The 26,262-nt window shown below is 48.7% G+C and overlaps 1 protein-coding gene across 2 annotated transcripts in view; it reads right to left on the reverse strand.

Moving 5' to 3' along the window:
- The window catches only part of DCC (DCC netrin 1 receptor), a 612,108-nt gene extending 597,171 nt beyond the window's left edge, over positions 1 to 14,937 (reverse strand). For both annotated transcript variants that reach the window (XM_074932358.1, XM_074932359.1), the window contains exon 1: positions 14,784 to 14,937. In XM_074932358.1, coding sequence (XP_074788459.1) covers positions 14,784 to 14,874 — 91 coding nt within the window. In that variant the 5' untranslated portion in view covers positions 14,875 to 14,937. The remainder of the gene's footprint in view (positions 1 to 14,783) is intronic.
- Positions 14,938 to 26,262: the final 11,325 nt, after the last annotated feature.

Consider the following 26,262-nt stretch of genomic DNA (forward strand, 5'->3'; position numbering starts at 1 on the left):
ACAACAAAGTTTCAAGAGGATCTGCCCTAACCCTCTGATAATAAGCATCTCCTTGCCTCTGCTTCCACTTACAGATTCTTGCTCGAGGCATCGGATGCTCCAAGGCAACTTTTGATAAAAGAGCACTTGCTGTCTGCAGTGCCCCTAATTACAGCAGCTCTGTTTTCTCCTTTGCCTGTGCTCCGTGCTCTAGGTTAATGCCACAAAGGTCACTTTGTTAATTCAACACCAAGCCCACATTAGAAATCATCTGCACAGGGCTGAAAAAGTCAGTGTCTTTTTTTTTAATACCCATGTTCAGGTTTTCTTAATACTATACAGTCATAGAAATGAATTTCAATTACGGAGGAATAAAGTAGGTACCTTGTGAAGGTTAGCATTACTCCGAGATAGACATCAAGGCAGGTCAGGTGATTCACCACCGGCAGGTGATTATTTTTCTCCTGAGATTAACATATGCCTTAAACAAGCTTCCAGGAACGTGAAGTTAAAAGAGAGAGCTTCCCATCGGGTAAATTGGAGCAGGCAGGGCTCCAGTTTGAACAAACATGTGGAAGAAATGATCCCACATGGGGCTTTGGATGGAAAGGGACAAGCAGGGTCATCAAGCCTACGTCAGAGAAGAGCAACACAACAGCAGAAAGGTCCACAGAGCTTCACCACATGCCACGAACCCCCAAAATACTCACAGGCACCCTTCTTAAGACCTCATAAAGACCAGAAAGTCTAACTACCAGAGATGTGGGGATATCCCTAAATGTTGCACAAGATGCTAGGAAGCCCAGCAGATCCTACTCTACAGGAAAGGGGGGAAAAAGTGTCCCTGGCAATCTGGTCATGAGGAGAAAATTCCCTTCTGACCCCAAATCTGGGTGTATGAGCAGAAGACAGCAGCAAGGGCTGATGCTAACAGGACTGCAACGGCCCCTTCCTCCACAGTTCCTCCAACCTGCCTCTTTGGGGATCATTTATGGAGTTTTTTCCCCTACATATGGGATGTGGATTTGTTATATTTTAAGGATATGAACCAAACTGAAGCCCAGAGCTACAAGACACAAAAAAAAAAGCTGTTCCAGCATTTAGAGCTGCTGGGCTGGATCCAAAGTCTAGCCTTCACCAGGCTTTGCAGCACACTGTCATGCGCCGTGTTGTCCTACTCCCTTCTCCTCCACTTAAATTGACTGTCAGGACAAACAGAACTACCACAGGACCAAGAAAAAAGTACAAAGCAGAATTTCCAAGAAGAAGCAGAGGACAGGATGTGTTCATTAGCTGTAGCCCTTCTAGTCCCAACAGTTGACAATTAAGTCCCAGGCTTAAAACATTATGGTTATTCCTGAAGGACAAACCCTGAAGCAACAGTTGGTACTTGCCCCCAGTTTTGCTCTTTGCCTGTTGAATTGCCGTTTTTATTTTGTGGGAGGTTACCAAGGAACACAGAGGGGTAGTTTTCATCCCCTCTTCGGCTTCTTCAGGCTGCAAAGACCAGGAATGTATTTAAGGTAGTAACAGAGGGGTGAGGGAAGGCCTTCAGCACTCACCAACATTTACCATTTTAAGACTAATGACCACAAAGAAGGACTATGGGTTTTTTCAGTCATGGTTTTGGGAGGCATCTGCCAAAGATTTTTGGGGAAATGTTTATTGATTATCATTTTAAAAGATCAGCTTCCTCCCAGGAGCCAAATAGGCTATTCCTAGGGGTGGATTTTGGAAACTGTTAGCTGCTGACTTTTTTATATTACAGAGTAACGTATATGCCATCAAGAAATGTTCTACAAAAAATGAGAAACAAATTCAGATAAGTCGCTGACAGATCGTATACTAAGAGGCCAAATTTTCATCATACATTCACTGAATTACCTTTTAAAATCTAATTTATTGTCGGGCTAACTCCAGTTTCATTTGGAGCTTACTAGCGTTAGGATGATCAGCATTTTATGGCAGCCATACATTACAGTTGTGTCGTAGCCTTTTACTATAGGAATCTCAAAGCATTTTACCATCCCTCATAGGTGTTCGCAGCTGTTTAACCTTAAGTGGGATAAGCACCTCCCCATCTTCATTTTAACGTCATGGTGAAGCGGCAACGGGACGCTTAAAAGGCTGTGGCAGCATCATGGAGCAGTTTGGGGAAAATGAGATTTTAGAACGGGTATGATTGAAAAGCTAATAGAAAATGAGAGGGAAAAAAAACAAAAAACAAACAAACAAACAAAAAATCAACCTGTAGCTCGAAGGGGACCTGTCTTAGCATCAGGTTTACTTGTGGGAAAGACCTTTCGCTCTGCAGCTCAGCCCTGGAAAAGGACTTGGGATGGAAATCTCGGCATCAGCATTCATTTCGCTGTCTGAGAAAACAGGGAAAGTTAAGCCTGGCTCTAGGAGTGTCTGGCTGCATTTTTGGATGTTTTTTAGTCACGCAACGACCCAGACTGACCTTGTATAAAGGTTTACTTATCCCTGACACAACCCATTTACCTACCATACGGGAGGGAACAGAGTATTTGGTAGCAAAGCTTGAAGCCCAGCAAAGGGTGATGCAGAAAACTCCTGACAATGTCGGAGATGTCAGGAACTATCAGAACTAATGAAATAGTTATTGCTATCAGGTATTTGGCATATTAATGCACAGAGACAGATCTCATTTAATGAGACAGAGTCTGGCAATATAAATTATCGGACACTCAAACACTATCACGCTCCACATTTAAGGGCCATTTGAATTGTACTCAGGTAGTTTCACTCATCTGCAATCTGAGGAATGTGTTAATAAATACAGGACTGAATCACACCATTGATTTGTAAGTGGAATTTCCCATTAAAACCTGTCAAGAGTATTACTTTAAAAAAAATTAATGGTATATTATAGCCCAGGGTTCTGCTATAACATACTCCTGACAGTACAGCTCTGCGAGTCTCATGGGTGATGGATAATCTTGTTTGTTCTGTAGCGTCGCTGTAGTATCTTCCTTTTGCACTTCTGCTGCAGCCACAAGCAGGACTTGGGGTCCATCTCTGGTGGGCAGCAAACTAAAAAACGAGCAAGAGTCTACAGCTTCCTTCCCACTTCCTTGAGGAGCAATGTTTCATTTCTACAGCCAGTATCTCCAATTCTAAAAAAAAAAAAAAAAAAAACAACACACAACTGGAAATCCACCTCTCTCATTCTACCACTTTGGCTTCTGCTCCGGTTTCTCTGTGGATTTATTCTCCCAAGTCTCATAGATTTGGTGTTTGTTGGAAAGCTAGCCTAGTTTTGTAGTTATGGACAGACACACTTGTCATTCCTGGGATGTTCTGTGAGTTCCAACGTGAAAAGGAGGAGTAACGTGAGTGACAACACAACGCCGACAGCCCGGACTTGGCACGCGCAAGGATGGCCCCTGTGATTCTTCATCGATGGCCTCACTCCACGCTACTTCAAGAATCTGTGCTAAAAACAGATTAAGCTTGTGTAAGAAGCATCAGTGGGGGAAAAAAAAAAAAAAAAAAAAAAAAAAGTCGGAGGATTATTTTATCGCATGTTTGAGATTAAAACCATTTCATACTCGATTCACAAAAAACAATTTGCAACGAAGCGATGGTGCCAGGGGATTTGGGTGGCTCCAAGCCAGTGTCCCCAGTTAAGTAGGAAACCTCCCCGTGGTCAGGATTGGAAAACTTGCTCCTCAAGAGAGTCACGGTGCTGCCCCGTTTACGACTGGTTGGTTGAGCACAAAGCATTACTCACACCCTCGAGTGGCCCCCGTCCTTGCGGTGATATCATTTTCCGTTGATTGTAATTGAGTTCTATTAATGATGTAATTCAATTAGACACAAATCAAGAGATAACTAATACTTTTAATAACGTAACAGCAGCTTCTGACAAATTCCCTACACAGATGGAAAAGCTTGACAGAGTTTCTGGTAACGGAATATCCCCCTCTGGAGAGATGTTAACAACCCTTTTAATATCAATACACCTGCTATAGCAAAGCTATTCGGTTGCAGAGAATCAGCGTCTGCGTGAGCATAGAAGGAATGCAAATGATCAACAACAAATTGTGTTAGGAGGATTTTGTTGATGTGAAGGTGTCTCCGTGGAAGTCACTGAAGATTTATTCAGGTTGCGAATGTGGCCCAATGCGTTGAAACAACCTTTCTCTCTCTTTTTATAATTGTTTCAATCATTAAAATGTGATGGATTTTTTAAAAAAATAAATAAATAAATCTGATTTATTCTCCATTACTGTGGGCTTAGAGAATTGTGTGGGCAGGATGGAAATACAGCTGTTTACCCGGTTTTTCTCCTGAATCTTTCATCCAGATGACCTTTATTTCAGATTAATCAAAACAAAGAATAACGTTTGTGTGAGAGGGAGATCAGAGCAAACTGCCACGGGTAACAGAATCTGCCAGGACGGAATATACTCCTTACAAAAGACACCTGCTATTCCAAAGCACACAGTTGTATTCATTTCCATAAACTGAGTATGCCCTTACTTTTAACATCAAAACCAATTAGCGCCAGAAATCTAAAAACACTAAACCGCATGATTTTTGCAAAAAGCACTGCACGTACAGCACCCTCCGTCCCACAGCACTTTAACACCTTGTGCATAAATACTTTTTTCTAAGCGTCCTTCTACTGGTTTGCTAAAGGTCCTATGAACACTCAGATCACGAGAGCTATCCGCCTCTTTAGGCATCTCTGTCCCAGACACGGAAAATTTCTACGTTTCTAAATCTCTGACAAAAGCCATTCTGACACGATCCAACTCTATGAAACCATTTTGCATCCTCCTAATCATGAAGGGTTAAAACAAGAGCTGTCAGATTCAAGTTCATTTTTTTCACAGAATCCCAGAATCATCTGGGTTGGAAAAGCCCTTGAAGCTCCTTCAGCCCAACCATGACCCTCCCCCTGACCGTTCCCAACTCCCCCAGATCCCTCAGCGCTGGGTCAAAACTTGCTTCATGCTGTTTCTCACCCAGGAGGACACGTTATTCACTGTGTCCGGGGAAAATAAAAAGGTCCTGAGCCCCGGTAAATAAATACATAAAAATCCCAATGTCCTTTTTAACAGCAAAGTCGAAATCTAAGACCATTAACTACTTTCATATGTACGACAGACTCCTCTTCAATAATTCATCTAAACCTTTTCAATCTTCTGAGCAGAAAACCACGTAGGAAGCTGCCTTGCAAAGCAGAATGGGGGATTGTGGGTTTTTTTGCCAAATTTATAAATAACATGTAGGAAATCAGGATAACCGGTCATGTCAACAGCACGTTCAGCAGCATCTATATAACAATAAAGGAGGAAGAAACTAGGAAAAAAGATTTTTACTTGGGATAAGAGAAACGTGAGCACCACAATGTTTGGAAAATGAGTGGGAAATTTGCAGAATTGGATGAATACGGGGAAAAACTCACATCACTGCAACCATATGGGGAAAAAAAAAAAATATATATATATATATATGAAATGCCATCTACATCTCCTAAAATGCACACCCCCTTCTATAGGGCCACCCTCCTCCACGGCCCTTGCTCGGGCTGCTCTGCGGCTGGCTCAGCACAAAGTCCAGAGAAAACCACGATTACTAATTACAGTCCTACAGAAAAGTTGCATCAGTCCTGTGCCCCCCCCACCCCACCCCGCAAGAAAACAACAATCAAAACCTGGATCCATGCAAGAAAAGGCATTGCTGCGTCAGCAGTCAACAGGGTGGTGCATTTGGGTCTCACCACGACTGCGGTCTGTTGTGTGTCTTCAGCACCAGGGGAGAACAGAAGGAAAGTTTTAAGGGATTTTGGTTTGTTTTTTTTTCCTCTTCTTCTGAGCATCAGAAGGCAAAGGAGAAAAAAAAAATTTCAAAAAAAAAGAATGGAAGGGTATATGGATGAAGGCCCCTCAGAGACTTTTTAAATGTCTTTCTTCTTCCTCTGATGCTTCTGAGAGGAAAAATAGAATTAATATTGTGGATAGACACACAAAAGAATGCTTTTAAAAGGCGCTTTTTTTTTTTTTTTTTGCTTCGGCTAGTGAGGAGAAGAGTGTCAGCGAGAGACTCGGGAGGAAGGAAGATCATGAGTAAACTCTGCGCTGAACGGGAAGCTCGGGGCTAAGGATGAAACACCCAACTGTGCTCACTACTACTGCCAGCCCCAGGACAGCCCCCTCCTTGCTGGTAAGTCAACTCCACTCCTAGGGAAGCAACCTTCAGCTTTTAATTGCAACACTTTGTTAGAAAGAACCACACTTCACGCAATTGTATCAATTGACCTTGGCCAGAGCTGTCATGTTTCCTCTAATTACTGCTCTCAAGAGCTCAACAGCCGGACAGCAGTGCCCACCGGTTTAGCCGCAGGTCACGCCGTTCGCACAGCCGCGAGCCTTCAGGCACTTTTTGAACCGAGATTTCTCAGATTTGATGCACCAGATGTAGCTACTGGACGCTTTTAATGTTCCTCCTCAAAATACACTCCAAGAAAATGGGATAAGGAACCTGGAATAAGGCTATAAAATGTATGAGGTTGGTGTTCGGCTACGCCAACAGCGACCGCGTCTGGCTCATGGCCATGTGCCTTCGCAGTACTTCACACCTTCTCGGGGAGGATTCATTGTTAATTTAGTGGGGAATGGCACTGCAAGAACCAGTGGCATGCAACTGAAGTCCACCAAATTCAAATGAGAATCAAAGGGGGAAAAAAAAAAACAATTAAACAGCAACCCAGTGAATGCAATTAGCTATGCCAAGGGAGAATGTCTTCCAGCCTATCACTGCACAAGGTAAACAGGTGAAGTTCTGTGGATTGTCCACACACAGAACAGACTAAATGAGCAAAGGATTCCTGTTGGAGTGGAAGCATTATCTGTTCCCATCACAGAATCCCAGAATCCTTCAGGTTGGAAAAGCCCCTCGGGATCATCGAGTCCAACCCTCAGCCCGACTCTACAAAGTTCTCCCCTACCCCACATCCCCCACAGCTCATCCCAACGGCCCTGAAACCCCCCCAGGGATGGGGACTCCCCCCTCCCTGGGCAGCCTGTTCCACTCTCGGACCACTCCTGCTGGGAAATATTTTCTCCTCCTGCCCAGCCTGACCCTCCCCTGGGGCAGTTTCCAGCCGTTCCCTCTTGTCCTGTCCCTGATCCCCTGGGAGCAGAGCCCAGCCCCAGCCTCTCTGCAATGTCCTGTCAGGAGCTGCAGAGAGGGATGAGGGCTCCCCTCAGCCTCCTCCTCCTCACACTGAACACTCCCAGCTCCTGCCCTGCCTCCTCACAGGATTGATTCTCCAGCCCTTCCCCAGCCTCGTTGCCCTCCTCTGCCCTCGCTCCAGCCCCTCCAGATCTCTCTGGGATTGAGGTGCCCAGACCTGGACACAACGCTCCAGGTGTGGCCTCACCAGTGCCGAGCACAGGGGGACTGTCACCTCCCTGCTCCTGCTGCTCACACCAGTGCTGACACAAGCCAGGATGCCGTTGGCTTTCTTGCCCACCCGGGCACACGCTGGCTCCCGTTCAGCTGCTTGTCCATTAGAACCCCCAGACCCTTCTCTCCCAGACAGCTCCAGCCACCCCTCCCCGAGCCTGTAGCCATGCAGGGGGTGGTTGTGGCCCAAGGGCAGGTCCTGGCAGAAGTGTGTGGTACACAGGACTCCAGTGACAACTCCGCCTCAGACTCACACCTGTGACCAGCCAGGCAGAGGATACAAACTTTGTGCCCCTATTTTTAACGTCAATCTCCGCGCACCCAAAAGCAAGCAGTGAGCTGCAAAATAACCGTTCGCTTTAGTCCATATAATCTCTCTTAATCTTTCACTGGAGAAACTACCTATATCCAAGAGTCATTTTGCTGCTACTTTCACCAAAACAGCCTGTCCTGGCACCACTGCACTGAGATTTGATAGAGCGTATGGCAGTTGTGGAGACAGCGGAAGGGTGGGAGGAAAGAAAAACTTCCGAAATAGGAGGCAAGGACAGAGATGTGATATTGAGGGGAGGGGGAAAAAAAAAAAAAAAAAAAAAGCAAGCAATAAGCAAAGGCAAATTGGAAATACAGAAATGTCGCTCCTCACCTGTGCAGGACAAACACAGTCCCTGTCAGTACAACATCTGAAGCCCCCACTGACTGACAGGGTCTAGAGAATGTGGCCACCAGGCTGCGGAACTGTTATTATATATAAATGATAAAAATATGAACTAGGAGACTGCCATTCATTGCTGAGCTCTTGTGGTGATTGAAGAGCTGACCTTCGCTCAGCTAATCTACCGAGCCTCTCGAAAGAGTCATAACCCTGCAATTTATAAAGCTCTCCATCCACCCCCCCAACGAGCACAGCCTCACCTCCCACAGCACATCCTCGTCCCACGCCACGTCGTGCAAGCGCCACCTCCGCAATTTGGATAAATTCTGTGTTTCGTAACACAGTGGCACAGAAAGCATCCAACTACCCTCCCCTCTCCACCTAAAACAAATGTTTTCATAAACACCTGCATTGGTGGTTGGGGTTATTTCATTGTCCAGGAAACTCTGTGAACAGAACAGGAGCTTTCCAGTATCTTGATTTTACACTTCATTTATTTTTGTCACCCTTTGCTCTCGCTGTAAGACTCCAGAAGAGAACGACAATTAGTATTTCTTCCAATGAGTCAAACTTCTCAGCTGGCCAGGATGTTGCTTCCCAAAACAGATGGAAATCGGTATCAAAACTTTGGAAATGACAAAGCTGCTGGTTTGTTCACCTTCTGCTTCCAGGCTGGGAGAGAGGAGGCACCTTGTGAGTCCTCCAGCCCAAGGAAGCGTGACCATGGGCTGGGTTCACGTCATCAATCCAGCGAATCTGATTATTCATAAGGCACCGTAAAAGTAAAGTAAATCATCAAAACATCTCCTTGTTTTAAACTCTGCTTTGCAGGGTGAGAAGATACCCAGTTCTCAGCCAGTAATGTGACTTCCAAGATACTATTCTTTCAGCTTCTCTGTTTGACAACCAATATTTTGCTGAAACTTCGGGCAGCAATTTGGAGTCGTTTTCAATGTATTTTGAATACTTCAGAGCATTTATAAAATTACAGCACATACTGGCATTAGCATCGACAAATGACTGCCATCAACCGAGACAGAAATTGAGACATTTAACTGTGCGTTTATTGTGCCTCTCTGAGAATTCCGTTTCCTTTATAGTGCAGACATCTCCAAACTCTCGAGCGAGATGTTCTGTCATTAGCCCAATTTAGATGTAGCCCTTCACATCAAAGCTGAAATTGAGAAACGTTGGCAGAAAGAAACAATTCTGCTAGGTTTACAATTATCTGATGCGTTATCTTTCAGGAATAATATACTCTATTTTACCAGAGAATTTACTGTCAGAAATCAGGAGATACACTTCACTTTCAGTCATTGCTTTCCATAGTTTGAGAGTTTTCCTTACAGCCTGCTGTGCAGAAGACCCAAAGGAGCAAAGCTCAACTGCCCGAGGCTCTCCACCCGTATTTTAAAAAAAAATAAAATAATCCCAAGCATCCGTTATCTTGCAGAGGAAACCGCTGTTGCTTTTCAACAGCAGAAGTGGTCAAACAGACCGTGAAGTTTATAGAAGAGGATGGGGAGGAGGAGACAGGAAATGGACACATGAAGGAGATTTATCTCCCAAGGACCAGAACCAGTAACGATTTAAGCCATCCCTGCAACAAACGTTGGAGGAGAAATTCTCGTAAGTGAGTGTTAGAAACATTCAGCAGGGAGACGGATAGAAAATGGTGCAAACACCGGGAGCGAACCCTGCAAACCGCCTGAGCTCATGGATGAGCTACGTTGTGGCCCCTGTTTTTTGGCAGATGACTTTTCAGGCCAGCGTGGAGAAAGGAATTCCCTTGGGCAAATGAAAAGTAAAGGCGGTCTCAGGGACTCGGGGAATAGCAAAGAGGACGTGGCAGTGGGTGACTGCTGGAGGGTGGGGTCCGCTCTGCACCCTGCAGATTTGGGTGCTGCCTCCCAAGCTGATGCTCTCACTCCCAGGCAAGAGCAGCTCCATCCAGCCCCAGGCACTGTGGCCGCAGTGAGGGGGGGTGGGCAAGGGAAACGAGGGCAGGGCCAGTCCTCTTTAGTTTGGATTCCAATGGAAATCAAAAAAATGTAGGTCAATGTTTCACCCAAGGGATAATTCTAACAGAGCAAGTGAAATTTTTTTTTTTTTTTTTTTTTTTTTTGCCTTTAGTTAATTAATCATGAAAGCCTCGGTGGAATTTGTTCGTATACTTTTTATTCAGGCAAGGCCAACATTTTAAGAAATTTCCATCTATTTGTATTACAACAAAGAGACTGGCTGCACTGACTCACCCTGTTACTGATCTGCATTTCAGCAGAAGGGAAAAATTAGGCATGAGAAAACACGATCCCCGCTTTGAGCCGCAGCTTCTCTCACAAGCGCTTCGTTCCCTACACGAAGTGAGAACTTCTGGAGCCCATATCCCTCAAGGGATTTGCAGCAGCAAACCTGAAGGGTGAACTTACCTGTTGGCCTTCGAGTCTGACTGTCCCTACACCCGCACGGCGGCACAGCTAAACCTTCTACACCAGCGCAGTGGGGAACGGGCGAGCTTTAGCCTGGCCAGATGTTAAACTATCAGGAAAAGGCAAACTTCTTTCACAGCTTACTCACATTAGCACGTTTGCCGAAGCCTTCACAAGTTTTTCACCAAGAATGGAGGTGCGAACACCGCAGGGTTTTATCCTTTGCAGCTGGATCCGCCACGCTAGCGGGCACATGGGAAACAGTTTGGCGGCGTTATTTTATCTCATAAAACTCAGGCTTAAAAAATCAGTCCTGGCCCTCTAAAGGACAGCTGGTGGAACATCCATGTGCTGAGCATCTGATGAATGACTCTGAAAGAGTTATTTTAGCTGTCATGTCACCGGATTGACAGCAGTCTCCCGCTAGAAGGGGCCAAGCCAGGCGTCACATACAACACACGCTTCAGGGACCAAGCTCAGGCAAAACCCATGATTATTGCAGGATGGTGTTAAACACAGGCTACTGGGAAATACCAGCCCACGTACAGCATCAGCCTTTTGCCAGTCAAAATGTGAGGCAGGACAGGGATGAAAAAGAAGGCTCTCTGCTTCCCTGGCAGGGATTGAAGGCCCGGGTGGGTTGGGAGAAGGCAGCACTTGCACCTCCATCTCCAGCCAGGCTGCTCCAGGGAGATGCAAACAGCAAGGTCAGGGCACTAGCTCTGAACTTAAGCTCAGTCTGATGATGGGAAAAACTCGCAAGGACTGCAGTCCCAGGTTTACTTCCCTAAGTTTGAGAAGCGCAGATGTGTTTATTAATCATTTGGATCCTGGAAGCCCTCGCTGCTGACCACGATCCCGCTGTGAATCTGCATAGCAAAGCCCTGACAGTCCTGCCCCGAAAATCTCACTGTCCCAGCATAAAACAGGCAAGAAAAGATGGGTTCAGCCAAACAGAGGAAGATCTCGATGGTGTTTCCACGTCTTGCTGGAACAGATCTTTCACGCTAAGTTTTGTATTGGGAAGGACAAGGGAGTAGCAGTGAAGGATAAATGAACCAACTGTGAAATCTGGACATGATTGCACTTGGCATAATCTGATTGAAAAACAAACATTGCTGCCTGTGTGTCTGAAGTCAGCACTGGTCCTGGATCCATATGGATGTGGAGAAGGGGGGAGTGAGGACAAAAAGGCATGAAACGGGGTATAATCTGATTGAAAACAAACATTCCTGCCTGCGTATCCGAAGTCAGCATTGGTCCTGGATCCTTATGGACATGGGGAAGCGGGGAGTGCAGACAAAAAGGCATAAACCAAGAAGAGCTGAATACAAAAACATTCCACAAACTCCAGAAAGAAGACTTAACTCAAATACAAACTGCTCGTCCTCAACTAAGCTCATTCCCATTTTGAAAAAAACACTCTGGCGAACGCGTGGAGGTTACCCCAGTCTTGTGGTACCCGGGGGTGGCTCACACGCCTCGTAACACAGAGGGCAACTGCAGCGCATGTGAAATGGATGCTGTGACAGGTCACTGGTGATTTATACTGCACCACTCACAGGAGTGATTGCCATAGTACTCAGACATCGTCGGGCTCTGACATGCTGCACTAACGCTAAATTTCTCGCCAGGATCTAGTGGGAGGCAAAAGACACCAAACGCGGAAGTCATTCGCCAAAAAAAAAAAAAAAATCTTTGAGATGGAGTTAAATTCCCACCTACAGACAAGAGAGAGAGGTAAGTATTTAGTGGTGAATACCTACACAGAACAAACCATACGGCACCGTCATGATCAAGCACTACATCATTTACATCCCCCTTTATCAGGAACACGTTTTCCACGGCCTCTTTCCAAAATGGCAAACGTTGCCCATCACCTGTTCTTCCACCCACATATATTTAACCAGGAAAAGTCCAACGTTGCGCTTTACTTTCTGTCTCATCCCCCAAACCATTTCACCCCTCGTGCCCAATGGCCCAGGACGGGCACAGGACTTGCGCTGGGCACAGAAACAGCGAGTCCCTGCCTGCACATGGATGCGCCGCTGCCCTTTGGGACCAAAGTTTTGAACACACACACACACAACACACACAGATACACCCCGGCACACCCACAGCAGCTCTGAGCTTTGGGCAGGGGGGCAAGAGAGGAGCTCACCCCATTGTGCAGCATCTCTGGGAGCCCTTTGTTAGCAGCACTCGCTGCCTGCTCGTGCCCTGCTGTGCGGGGACCGTGCCAAGCACAGCGTGCTGCCCGCACCTCCTGCCTGCACCTCCTGCCCACGGCGCGCCAGGAGGCTGCTGCCTTGCCCAGAAAAAAAGGGGTAAGAGCTGCTTGATTTGGGTTCGTCGGCTGACTCGGGATGGCGATAAAGACGCTCAGGAAAGCACAAACTCGCAACAGCCCCCGGGGCTGCGACGCTGGGAAAACTTTGCCCGTTTGCAGCTTGGTGAAGCGCAGCGTAAGGAATTGGCTGCGCCGCAAAGATGCCACCTTCAAAATCCGGGGGGAAAAAAAAAAAACAAAAAAAAACCCAAAAAAAACAAACCCATCCGTGTCTCAGAGATGGGGTGTGAAACACACAACCGATAGGTGCAGCTGGAAAATAGCCTGTTTCCTCCGCGAAGCACAAAACAATACGGATGCTGTGGGAGCGACGGGTTTGCGGCACGTTTGGCCCCTGACACAGCACACGGTTTCCTTCGCTCCTGAGGCACACAGAGACTCTCGCTCCATCCCCTCCTTTGGCAGCAAAGCAACCTGTAAGTCAATCATCTTTCAGGAAGGAGGATCACTGCCATGTCTCCCAGCTTTTAAGCTGGAAAGGCAAAAGAGACACCAATTCCTTACCCTGCTCCCACTGCCCTGGTTCCAGCCCCCCCTCTCCTCCTCTTACACGCAAGTCATTGCAGAGGACGATGCTGGGGACACGCGGGCAAAAAAATAAAACCTCCTGCTTTGACAGAGGAGCATCTTCCAGTTTAGGCACTAACTGCCCCAAAATCAGGACAATCAAAAGCTACCAGCGGTTTGTGTAGAGGAAGCACCACCTCCACGGGCGATCTGCATACAGCTGACACCCGGAGCTTTGCCAGAAGACACCGAGGACCTTCTCGCCCAAACGCTTCGTGGTGCAGCGCTCTCCCCATCACAAAAAAAAAAAATAAAAACACCAAAAAAAAAAAAAAACCCAACCCTGCTTTAGCGGTGGTGTGCGCGGTGTGGGGAGTTGGTTCCCATTGTTCCTCAGTCGCTGCAGCGAAAGCAGTCAGCTCGGATGCTTTTTTTTTTTTTTTTTTTTTTTGGGTATTTTCCAGACTCCCCCTTCCTAAGGTTTCTCCTACCAAAGTGTGCCTCGTTTTCTTTTGGAGATAATTAGATGAGCGCTGGGGAATAAGATTTCCTCCCTCCACCACGCACTCACACCCTGAGCCTCCTGCAAACCAAAGCCGCACTTTCTTAGTTCCTAACACTTCTTGGCTCGCACTCCCACCTCTCTTCCCTTTCTTTTCGAAAGAAGAGATTGCGTAGTGCCGAACCCTTCTCTACCTCCCGCACAAGTAGCCCCAGAGCATCGCCGTGGCAGTTCCCTCCCTTCCTCCCCGACCCCTCTTCCACACACATCACCGGCTTTTGCCATTTTTAATTAGAAAATGTGTCTGCCAAGTGCAGGCGAAGAGAGGTGCAGCCCCGAAGACTCGCAGCCTCATAGAGTTGGAAGATGCTTTGCAGAGAAGCGCCTTTTCTGCCTCGCTAACTCCTCTGCTGCTTTTTATTCCTTTCCCCAGGAAAAAAGCAGCCCCTTCCCTTGGTTTCAGCACACAACACCCCCCACCCCAAAAAAAAAAAAAAGCTACATGCGAATTTATCCAACCGCAAGCGGGGTCAGGTGCAGAACTGGGAACTAACGCTCCCACCTATTATGCCACCTCCTGCCACATTTCTCCTTTATTTTCCATAGATTTCCTTCTTTCCAGGGCTCCCCTTTCTCCCCAAGGCTGCGCAAGGCGCTTCTAAACGCGGTTCCCCCTTTCCCATCTGTGGCAAGTGATGCAAAAGCTCACACTGGCGAGCAACAGCAACAACAAAACCCTCGGAAAAAAAAAAAAAAAAAAAAAAAAAAGAAATCATGCTCGCAGAAGGTGAGAAAAGTCCATCAGCACAAGAGAAAAGGGCACATTGCTTTGGGATGCGGAGGGAAAAATATAAAATAATAAAAAATAAAAAATTCCTCTCGCCCCGGAGAGGAAAAGGCAATAAAGCAGAAGTGACTTACCGGAGACTCGAGGATGCAGGTTCGCCAGCGTAAACCCGAAGAGGAGAAAAGCCAGTTTTGGTACCCAAAGACATCCAAGACTATTCTCCATATTTCAACACACACCTACAGAGTCGGGTCCTGAGCACCAGCAGCAGCCACACATGCACGCACAGCCCCTTCTGCCTCCTCCTCGCCGGAGCTTTTGGGGGGTTTGGTTGGATTTGGGGTCTTTTTTTTTTTTTTTTTTTTTTTCGGTCCCTGCTGCCAGGGGATCAGCAAAAGGGGAAAGGGTGCGGAGGGAGGAAAAAAAGTTGCATTCAGTCCAGGAGGTTCCGTGCGAGGAACTAACTCAAGGAGATAGGGAAGGATGGGGAAGGGTCCTCCCACCGCTGGAAAACCAGACAGAGGGAAATCCTGCCCCAAAAAAAAAAAGGAAAAAAAAAAAAAAAAAGCCCCAAAGCCGGCCGGCGGGCATCAAAAGAGTCGCGGCGGCTCCATGTCCAACGCGAAGTAGGGAAAATGAAAAGAATAAAATTTAAAAAAAAAAAAGGTAAAATAAAAAAAAAATTAAAAAAAAGGGGGAAAAGGAGAGGGGGGTTTTGGGGAAGAGCTGCAAGGCGGGAGCGCGGCCGGCGGGCGCGGGGCAGCGCCGGCGGAGGGGGCTGAGGCGCCTCACGCGTTCCCGCCGCTGCCGCCCGCAGCCTGGGCAGCCCGGGCCATGGGGGCGGGGGCCGGGCCGGAGGAGGAGGCGGAGGAGGAGGAGGAGGAGGAGGAGGAGGAGGAGGAGGAGAGGGAGGAGGAGAGGACGGGCCGGGCCGCGCTCGGCAGCAGCCGCCGCCTCAGCGCCCCGCCGGGGAGCGAGGGCGCCCTCTGGGGGCCGCTCGGGGAACGGCCGCGGCCCTGCCCGCACCCCGCACCCCTGCCCGCACCCCTGCCCGCACCCACCCGGCTCTACCCTCACCCCTGCCCGCAGCCCCTCACCCCTTCCCACACCCTCTCACCCCTGCTCTCACCCCTGCCTGCACCACCTCACCCCCTCCCGCACCCCGCACCCCTGCCCGCACCCCTGCCCGCACCCACCCAGCTCTACCCTCACCCCTGCTCTCACCCCTGCCTGCACCCCCTCACCCCTGCCCACACGCCCTCACCCCTTCCCGCACCCCCTAACCCCTGCCCTCACCCCCAGCCCAGGGCCCTTCTCTGAGCCAGGGGCTCTGAAATCAGGCCCACCTCTGCCTCACTTATCTCCGTATTAATAACTCCAGAAATTCTACTTCTTCCTCACTTTTTTTTTTGGTTTTTTTTGTTTGTTTTTTCCTTGTTCTCCTTCCACTTCCCCAGCACCTTTTCTGTCCCCAGCACCTCTTCCATCCCCACTGCCCAGCTCATCTCCCTCAGCTCCCTCCAAACACCCCAAGTCACCACAGCTGGGTCACGACTCTTTCAACAGTCCTGCACGAAAGCTCAGGTTAAAACAACCCACACAGACAGTCCTCCGAGGACGGAGGATTGTTTTGAACAAGGAAGACAGGACTACTCCCAAACATCTCATTTTGGGCTCGAGAAAAAGGATTAAAGAAAAAAACAATCAGAAAGCAAAAGCAAGAGGCTGAAGATTCAGATTAGACTGAAGACTCAGAGCACACAAGTCAGCCCTGAGGTGAGCAGAGCCCTCGGGAGATCCTGCAGCTGAGGATTGGCACCAACGCTCCCAAAGTGAGAAATGTCAGGGCTTGGGTTGCAAAGTCCAGAGGAGCTAAAATGGCTCTGTTAAATATGAATCACAGTTTCACAGAGTCATCTGGGTTGGAAAAGCCCTTGAAGCTCCTCCAGCCCAACCATGACCCTCCCCCTGACCGTTCCCAACTCCCCCAGATCCCTCAGCGCTGGCTCAGCCCGACTCTTCAACCCCTCCAGGGATCCCGGGGACTCCCCCCTGCCCTGGGCAGCCCATTCCAACGCCCAACAGCCCCTTCTGCACAGAAATCCTTCCTCAGAGCCAGCCTGACCCTGCCCTGGGCAGCTTGAGGCCATTCCCTCGGGGCCTGGCGCTGGCTCCTTGGCTCCAGAGACTCATCCCCCCTCTCTGCCCCCTCCTGGCAGGGAGTTGCAGAGGGCCAGGAGGTCTCCCCTCAGCCTCCTCTGCTCCAGACTGAACCCCCCCAGTTCCCCCAGCCGTTCCCCAGCAGACCTGTGCTCCAGACCCTGCCCCAGCTCCGTTGCCCTTCTCTGGCCACGCTCGAGTCATTCAATGGCCTTTTTGGGGTGAGGGGCCCAACACTGAACCCCCTCAGCGAGGGGCGGCCTCCCCAGTGCGGAGACCAGGGCTCAGATCCCTTCCCTGTCCCTGCTGGCCACGCCAGTGCTGACACAAGCCAGGATGCCATTGCCCTCCTTGGCCCCCTGGGCACACTCTGGCTCATTCTCACCCCCCCAGTCCCTCTCTGACCGGCAGCTCTCCAGCCACTCCTCCCCAGGCCTGTAGCCCTGCTGGGGGTTGTTGTGGCCCAAGGGCAGCCCCCGGCATTTGCCCTCAGTGAAACTCTCCCAATTGGGCTCAGCCCGTTGCTCCATCCTAGCCATATCCCTCTGTAGTGAGAGATCATTGAGGGCTGGGGCCCTGCAGCCTTGTCCTGCAGGGAAAGAGCACGAGGCTATGGTGGGGGCACCGGCTGTGTCCTCTGAGAGTGAATTTGGGATGAGTGAGAGCCAACAGCTCCAACATTTTCATAAAGTGCACCTCAAGGGAATAGAGGATTCAAATCCCTGGCAGAACTCTAGAGTCCGGATGTTTTCCTTCCAGAATTCTGATTTTTCAGCATAAATTTATGCAAGAATCATTTTAAATAACCATTAAAACAATATGCTGTGCCTGCAATCATTGCTTTGGCTTGATTAGAGCATGCCATGCCTTAGGTCAAGCTGTGGCCTCCACAGCAGCAAAAGCATCACCAGCAGCTGAGGAACCCCAACCTTGTGCAGCTTTTTTGGCTGCTCTCCACTCATTTTCCCTGCGAGCAGACCATGCTACACGCATTCCAGGAACTTGTTGGCTGCTGGAAAAAACACATATTGGGTAAGAAATGAAAGCTGAGGAGCTCAGACAACTAATTGCTGGAGTTACTTTCCCCTGGACGGGCACAAATGTTCTGGAAATGCATTCTGCGCGTGGGGAGAATCTCTCTGGAAATTACCCAGGCCAGACATCAGGGTAAGGGCCCTGAGGAAGGCACTGGGACCTGGCTCCACCACCCTCACCGTTCCCTGCTCCCAAGGGCTCTCCCACTGCTGTCCCCAAACCCTCTGCTCCGGGTTTACAAAACATCCCTTTCTCCAAAGACTGTTTCTGCCACCTGTCGCTGTTTGCCTGCACCTTGCCTCTGCTGTTCCCTGATTTTGCTCCTATTTTGGTCTTTTTCCTCACTTTTTCCATGACCTGCTTAATCTCCATTTTCAGTAGCACCTTCACTACTTCTGCCTGTGCTCCAGAAATACAGCCTGAGTGTTCGACACAGTTCTTGCAAGAACCACTTTCTCACTGGTGGTCAGACACCTCCCTGCTCTGGCCTCCCGCAGAGGCACAAAGGGCTTTTCTCTGAACAACCTTCCTCCATCTTCTATTCTCCGTGAGTATTCTGCAAGGTGAGATAATTGCACGGCAAGTAGCATCTGGGCCATTATCGTGAATGTTCAAAGAGAGCAGCCCTTATTGAAAGGGAAAGGACTATGTAGGAGGGATTTGTAGTTGGGGAGGTTGGATTCTCTCCCTTCCCCTTTCCCGGCACGCTCCGACATGCACTTCCATAATTCTGCAGTGCTGTTCTCAGCGTGAGCTCCAAGTGGCTCTTCCCAACCTGTTTCTAAAAACTGCCCTTCCGAAATCAGCCTTTCCTCGAGTGTGTCTGCTCATGTAGCAGAAACACTTTCCATCCCGCAAAGCCTATTTTTACAAATACAAAAAAGCCTTAAATCTAAATACGGCTTTGGCTCCAAGGAAATAACAAGCTGAGCAAACGCAGGCTTCTGCTTTAAACAGAACCAAGACTTCTGCCAGTATGTGGCCAAGACCTGTTCCGTGTGAACACACAGAGCAACATATGGTGATAATCTTACAACTTGTAGTTGCACTGAGATGGGAGTTTCTTTCTGAGATTCTACCAGCCCTTTGGGGAGCGGACCCTTCCCAAAGAAAGAGCACAATTGACTTCAAAGCATGAGGAACATCTGCAGGTGCAAGTCTTTGTGACCAAGAATACCACGAGCTGGAGGGGAATCTATGACCCAGCACATGACTTTGTGTGCTACGTGCAACCTGATGAGCAAAATATGGTCAGGGCACAGCAGGCAAGTTTTCTAATTTGTAAAAAAGGCATCTAAAATTTCACAGAATCCCAGAATCATCTGGGCTGGAAAAGCCCTTGAAGCTCCTCCAGCCCAACCATGACCCTCACCCTGACCGTTCCCAACTCCCCCAGATCCCTCAGCGCTGGCTCAGCCCGACTCTTCAACCCCTCCAGGGATCCCGGGGACTCCCCCCTGCCCTGGGCAGCCCATTCCAACGCCCAACAGCCCCTTCTGCACAGAAATCCTTCCTCAGAGCCAGCCTGACCCTGCCCTGGGCAGCTTGAGGCCATTCCCTCGGGGCCTGGCGCTGGGGCCTTGGCTCCAGAGACTCATCCCCCCTCTCTGCCCCCTCCTGGCAGGGAGTTGCAGAGGGCCAGGAGGTCTCCCCTCAGCCTCCTCTTCTCCAGACTGAACCCCCCCAGTTCCCCCAGCCGCTCCCCAGCAGACCTGTGCTCCAGACCCTGCCCCAGCTCCGTTGCCCTTCTCTGGCCACGCTCGAGTCATTCAATGGCCTTTTTGGGGTGAGGGGCCCAACACTGAACCCCCTCAGCGAGGGGCGGCCTCCCCAGTGCCGAGCCCAGGGCTCAGATCCCTTCCCTGTCCCTGCTGGCCACGCCAGTGCTGACACAAGCCAGGATGCCGTTGCCCTCCTTGGCCCCCTGGGCACACTCTGGCTCATTCTCACCCCCCCCCCAGTCCCTCTCTGACCGGCAGCTCTCCAGCCACTCCTCCCCAGGCCTGTAGCCCTGCTGGGGGTTGTTGTGGCCCAAGGGCAGCCCCCGGCATTTGCCCTCAGTGAAACTCCCCCAGGTGGGCTCAGCCCATGGCTCCAGCCTGGCCAGGTCTCTCTGCAGCCTCCCCACCCTCGAGCAGATCAACACTCCCACCCAGCTGGGTGTCATCTGCAAACTGACTGAGGGTGCCCTCGATCCCCTCGTCTGGATCATCAATAAAGATGTTAAACAGGAGCGGCCCCAACACCCAGCCCTGGGGGACACCACTGGTGACCGGCCGCCAGCTGGATTTAACTCCCTTCACCACAACTCTCTGGGCCCGGCCATCAACCAGTTTTTTACCCCGCGAAGCGTGTGCCCATCCAAGCCTCGAGCAGCCGGTTTCGCCAGGACTGGTTAAGTCTGAAGAGGAAACAGGACTGTTGGTACAACCATGCCATTGCAGCTGCGGTGTTTGAAGGCATCCCTGAGAGTTTTTGCATTGCAGTTTGCAAGTGTCTTGGTTTTCTATTTAACTTTTGCATCTATTCGAGTAGTGAAAACACAATAAGTCTTGCTGAATTGCGTATGAAAGTAGACAATGAGCAAAGCCAGAGTATTAGAAGCAGCCGTTCTCTCTCAAACTGTCCAGCAGAGTGATGTGGCAATTGTTTGCTTTCTCCAACTTCTGAGGGAATGTTCATGGAGGACAACCAGAACAGATGGGAACTGAGCAGAAAATAGGCAAGCGCTGTGCTTTCTTCTGACATGTGATCTCTCTTATTTTTGCCTTGAGCTTCTTCAGGAGCAGACAGCCAATTGTACTGCGTTGTGCACTGGGGGTTTACAAGCTTCACAAATGAGCGAGCGGGTTTTCACCACTAAACTCATTTCTTCGCTTTCAGTCTCAATGCAGATCCTGAGGGATAAAAGGCTGGCATCCGCCTTAAAACAAACAGGCTCCACAGCGGTGGATGTGAGCATTGCTGGTCTTTTGGGAAGTTAAGGGCATACAGAGAGCTGTAAGGCCAAATCTAGGGTTTAGGACTACCAACTGCTCAGTCAGTCACTGCCTCCTGCTGCGGCAAGATGAGTGACAACTGTCTGAGGTGCTCAGCTCCCCTCTTCCACCAGGTTATGGAAAAGTCTCCCTGTGTCACCTCCAGCCCCACAGACCAGCCCTGGGAAAGATCTTTAAGTCAGATCCAGATCCTAAAAACTGCAGTAGACCCTGCAGTGGAGATTAAAAATCAGCCCTGGGTTTACTTTCAGGCTTATTGCCAACAGGCTTTTTCGCACATAGGTTTTCACCACTAAAACCTGCTCCTCCCTCAGCCAAAACCCATCCTTTCTACTGTGCCAAAAAAAAAAAAACGGCGATTCACGGGCTGAGAATTTACAAGAGCAAGTGTGACCCCGAAGGTGAGAGGTTAAACACACTCCCTAAGCTGGAGGAGATTTCCATTCCTGGCCACAAAATTAAAATCTCGTCCCCACCAGCCACTGGTTACAGCCCGTACTCTGATCTGGAGTCTGCCCCAGCTCCGCAGTGACGCTCTCCATTGCGTACGATTTCCTTCAGATGTCTCACCTGCTATGAACAGGCAGGTTTTTCCTTCTCTAACCCCCACGATGTGCAGTGCTCAACGGACTATTCGAAGCAGAAGACTAGAGTGTTTACACTGTAAGACGTTACCTCTTTCCTCAAGATCTGGATCCTTCTACCTCAAGAGACCTGTTCAAAAACATGAACATTTCTTTTACCGACTTTTACATCCCAATAACCATGTTTAAGGTACTATTATCCCCTGTAAGATTATGTGCAATTACCTCCTTCTCATGCAATTTTGTTCTCCAGAATTACCACTCCCCTTTCATTTGTTACAAGGAATATTTTATACACCTTTATGAATTCATCCAACTATGCACTAGATCAGAACACATAATTTCATCACACTTACTTAAGTGCCTTTTAAACATAATTAGAAAATTGGTGCGAGTCAAACTAAGCTGCAGTGAAGTTTTCTCCTTTCCTACCTGTTCTTCTTCCCACCAACCCTCAACGTGCTGCTCGCCCTGATGTGGGCTCCCACCAAGCCAGGACCCCATTCCTAGCCACATCTGTTGCATCTTTCCACTGTGAAGTGCCACTTAATGCATCTTACAGAGTTTTTATTTTGTGGGTAGAATTAATATATTTCTTTGTTCTTTAGCTCCCAGTATTCTTAACACAAGCGTTAAGTAGCCACAATAACAACCACACTGATGTTACTCCAGGAGTACGGCAGCATACCTCAGAGCAGAATTTAGTCCTTCTTACAAAGAACCTTAAATTAGCTAAATGGCTTACAATTAATGAGCTTATGAGACAGACGAGATAAAGTGAGTGTCTTTAGTTTTCATGCAAAAGAGAGAAAGCTCTTTACTTTGGCAACTGCTTCAGTGGCCTCGGCAGGTTTTTTGAAGGAAGTGGCGTGTGTGTGGCTTCACCCTCCTCTACAGTAGAGTATTAGATTTGCTGCCTTCAGAATTCTACCTGTAAGTTCTTCTTTTCCCGTGATCGGAGTTTAATCACTGTTCCTGTTTTGCCACTTGCGAGTCAAGCTCGTTAATATAAATGTTTGTCCTCGTTTCTCTGCTGCAGAGCCCTCCTGTGCACCGAGCAGCTTCAAAAGACGTGTCTGCACAGCGCCTAAGCTGAAATAACTCCATCCTGAGCGATTAAACTGTCCCGCTGCCGCAGGTGAAGGTGGCCATTCACCCACGGCCCTCCCACAAGCGCACATCCTCCGTGCTTTTAAATTCCCTGCAGCTGAGCACGGTCGGTCAGCTTCCATCCCTGGTTCTCACCGCCACGAGTTGGGTGGGAGCGTTGATCTGCTCGAGGGTGGGGAGGCTCTGCAGAGAGACCTGGACAGGCTGGAGACATGGGCTGAGCCCAACTGGGGGAGTTTCACTGAGGGCAAATGCCGGGGGCTGCCCTTGGGCCACAACAACCCCCAGCAGGGCTACAGGCTGGGGGAGGATCCGCTTGCCCGGAACATACCTCCACGCTGCTCCAGAGAGCCCTTCGCAGATCACACGCACCCTCAGCCCACGTTCTGACTTTCCAGGCAACCTCACCAAGCAAGAGGTAATTAATTGCTGATCGATCACACCAGTTTTGCAAGCGCTGCGCTGCCAGGAACGGCAGGGAGGATGCCACAGTGTGCGGATACCAGCCATACTTCTCCTGGAGTTCACTTCTCAGGTTATAGGGATGCAGCTGTACCTTGGACCTTCCTGTTATCTCCCTTATTTCCTCAAAATAAACGAGTTCTTCCCCTCTCCTCCCACAACAACTTTATAACTTGAACAAAGGACGGTCAATCCGCTGTAAAAAATAGGATTAAATGGTTTGTCTGCTGCAGTATCCAAGCTTTTAAGGATGCCAGTCAATCCTCCTTTGATGATCCTGGACTTCAGCAGTCCAGATCCTCTCAAAGTTATCGAGCACAAGCAGTGAGAGATGTCTCAGCAAAGTTCACTCACATGCTGCTCTTCTCAAGGTCAGCTCTTCTCCCTTTTCATTGATCCTCATTTTAATTCCAGATGGGCATTTTTATAGGAAAAGTTTCCTTTGGGGAAATTACAGGAGGGTACAACTGGCATTTCTCTACAAGACCACAAATGAAAAAATTAACGACTTTTCTGTTCTTACACAAGTGGGTGCTGGTCCATCCCAGCTGGATGAACTGTGGACTTTTCTGGACATCAAGCCATGTGGGAGTCGGCTCATCCTGACAAATTTATGAAAGTGACCTTCTTTCAGAGTAAAATGTAGCTGTGAAATTCTCAGTGACTTACCATCAGATGTTCAGTTGCCCCTGGTGCATTATGTTCTCTGATGGATTGCCAAGATGTTTCTTCTCCTAAAGCAGTTTTGAAGTCTCCTGGAAAGATTTGTTTTCCCTAAAGAGAGGGAGGGCAAAGTCCAGAGTACTTTGTGCCAGCACATGCTACCAAAAAAAATAAAAAAAATAAAAAAAAATCAGCAATTCATGCCGCCCTCCGCAAAAAGCACAGCTTCTCTCTCTGCATTTCCCTGAAGGTTATCTCAAAGTCTCCCCATGCTCAACACACTGTGTCATGCCCCCGTGGTTTAGCGAAATCAGAGCACGCCCTTTGAGAAATCCTCACGCGTACACAGGGAAGTTGTCTGTAAGAGTTAAGCTGAAGAGTGAGTTTGCTTCATTTTTAATGATTTTGGAAAGTACACTCATTTTATGACAGCTTTCAGGAACCGGTTCAGTGTGTTTTCTGGGCTCCAAATGCCCTTTCCATACGCTGCTCTCCGGGGAGAAAAGTTTTCTGAGCCACAGCATCTCCTCTTACCAGCCCTCTCCCCCAGACAGACTCCTGTAGCCCTACCCACCACAGCAAACACTGGTTTCCCTTCAGGAACCTGTGCAGCCCCTCCACAGATTCCAAGTTCTGAGTTTTTTAGAGTTCAGAGCAAACCGCTCCCCAGAGAAGGTGCTGGAGGAACTCTGGAATCACTAATCCGTTGTCCTAAGCTGCCCTGGGAGAGAAGCGACAGCACTGACAGCGAGAGCTGGATTCTCCACGTACTGGCAAAGTCTTGGCAGTGTTCTTTTGCCTTAAATTTTGGGCATGGATGCAGATGTCTCCACCTGACCTAATCATCTGAGGTTCTTCATTACCATCAGTAGAATGAAAAAACACAGTTTCAGTGCATCGCTCTTAGACATTTCCTTTAAGATCAGGTAATCCAAACTCTGGAAGAGCTTAATCCTTTTTGTTGACCCTCACGCTCAGGCAGATATTTAGAAACAAAACAATTTTTATACAACTAGCAGGGCACGACAGTTCCTCCTAGACAGATCGCCACGACTCTCAGGGACGTGTCTGATTTTAAGTGCATGAACAATCAGACGAGCCCCACTGATGTCAACAGATGAGTCACAAGAGCAAAAGGAAGCAAGAGCTGAAAAGCTTTGCTAAATCAGACTCTCAGTCAATAGTAGCAGGTCTCAGAGGATTACAGCTAATGTTACACTAATATATTAAAGTATGGGTATTTTATAGCTAATATTAAATGATAAGAAAATCATTTATGACCTCTAAATCTAAGTGCCAGAAATTTGGTAAGGAAGTGCCTGCAACTCTTATAAATCAGAGATGGAAGAAATTTCCATTAGATCCAGCTGAATTCACAGCTGGAAACACCTTACTGCTAAATTGTGACAGGCCAAATATTCTTGTCTACGTGGCCCTCAAATACCTTCGCTTGGGGCAGCGGCTGGTTTTGACCCCTCAGGGTACGTTTGTCCATCTGACAGCACGAGCGAGGCCGGACAGTCACGCTGTCCCCTTGCACCCAACATGTAGAAGAGACTAAACCTTTACCGTAGCTACGACTTCAAATCCTGTGTCCCAAGATGTTGTTAGTAGTGGACGTGAAGCCATGTGTCCACTTTTACTCTTGGCTGTGTATCTTTGGACTTGAACCCGACCCTGTGGAAATCAGCAGGAAGAGGGACATCAGTCATAGTAATTATGGGATCAAAAAGGCTGTTAGCTGCTCACAGGCAGAGGTGGCCCCTGGTGTGAGTCCCTCCAGCCACACCTCTGTCTTGGGCAGGGGACCCCGGGGTCACAGCGTGCACTCGTGGCTCACTTTGGGAAAACTCCTCGCCACTGACCCAAGATCCTCTCACAAATGTTGCCTGACCGGGCTGGGGCAGGCACAAAGTCCAGCGTGGGTTAACCCAGAGCAGATTTCCCTCCACCAGCTTCCTGAGCTAAGCCCCTCTTCTGCCTTCCTCTGGATTTTCTCAGGTCACGGGTCAGAAGGCCCCTGCCCCAACACCCAGTGAACGCAGAGCCGTCACGTTGACAACAAATTACACTAGTGAACAAATTTTGGTTTTATCTCCTGTCACTTCCCTTTAGAAACTGTTTTACCCGTGCCTAATTCTTTACACCATCCAGTCCTCAACCAAAATATCAAGTCTGCATTATCTACCTCTGAATGACTGCCAGGGCTTGAACTGCTGATTAGGTATGTCAAACCTGACGGTTAGACCACTGCGCTCTTCCCTCTGGGATAAAGACAAGCATCTGGTCATTTTTTTTTCTTTTCTCTGTTGGACTGTTCAGGCTGAGAAGCAATTTGTTCAAATGTGGAGTCCTTTACTAGGAGGACTGCGTCCAAGATGAGACAAAATTACAATGAAAGGAAAAATAGCCCACAGCGGCTCAGCTCGCCAACTGAGCCACAGCTCCCAGTGAGAAACAGAATACACTGCCTAATGCTAGTCCAAATGTTAGCCAGTGGTTATTTGCCACTTCAAAACCTTTTTTCCTACAGACCTCTTGTTGTTCAAAAATCCATGTTTCAGCTTGAAAAGCTACCATATTTTTTTAATGGAAAGTAA

The sequence above is a fragment of the Athene noctua genome, chromosome Z (assembly GCF_965140245.1).
Source record: "Athene noctua chromosome Z, bAthNoc1.hap1.1, whole genome shotgun sequence".
Classification (NCBI taxonomy): domain Eukaryota; kingdom Metazoa; phylum Chordata; class Aves; order Strigiformes; family Strigidae; genus Athene; species Athene noctua.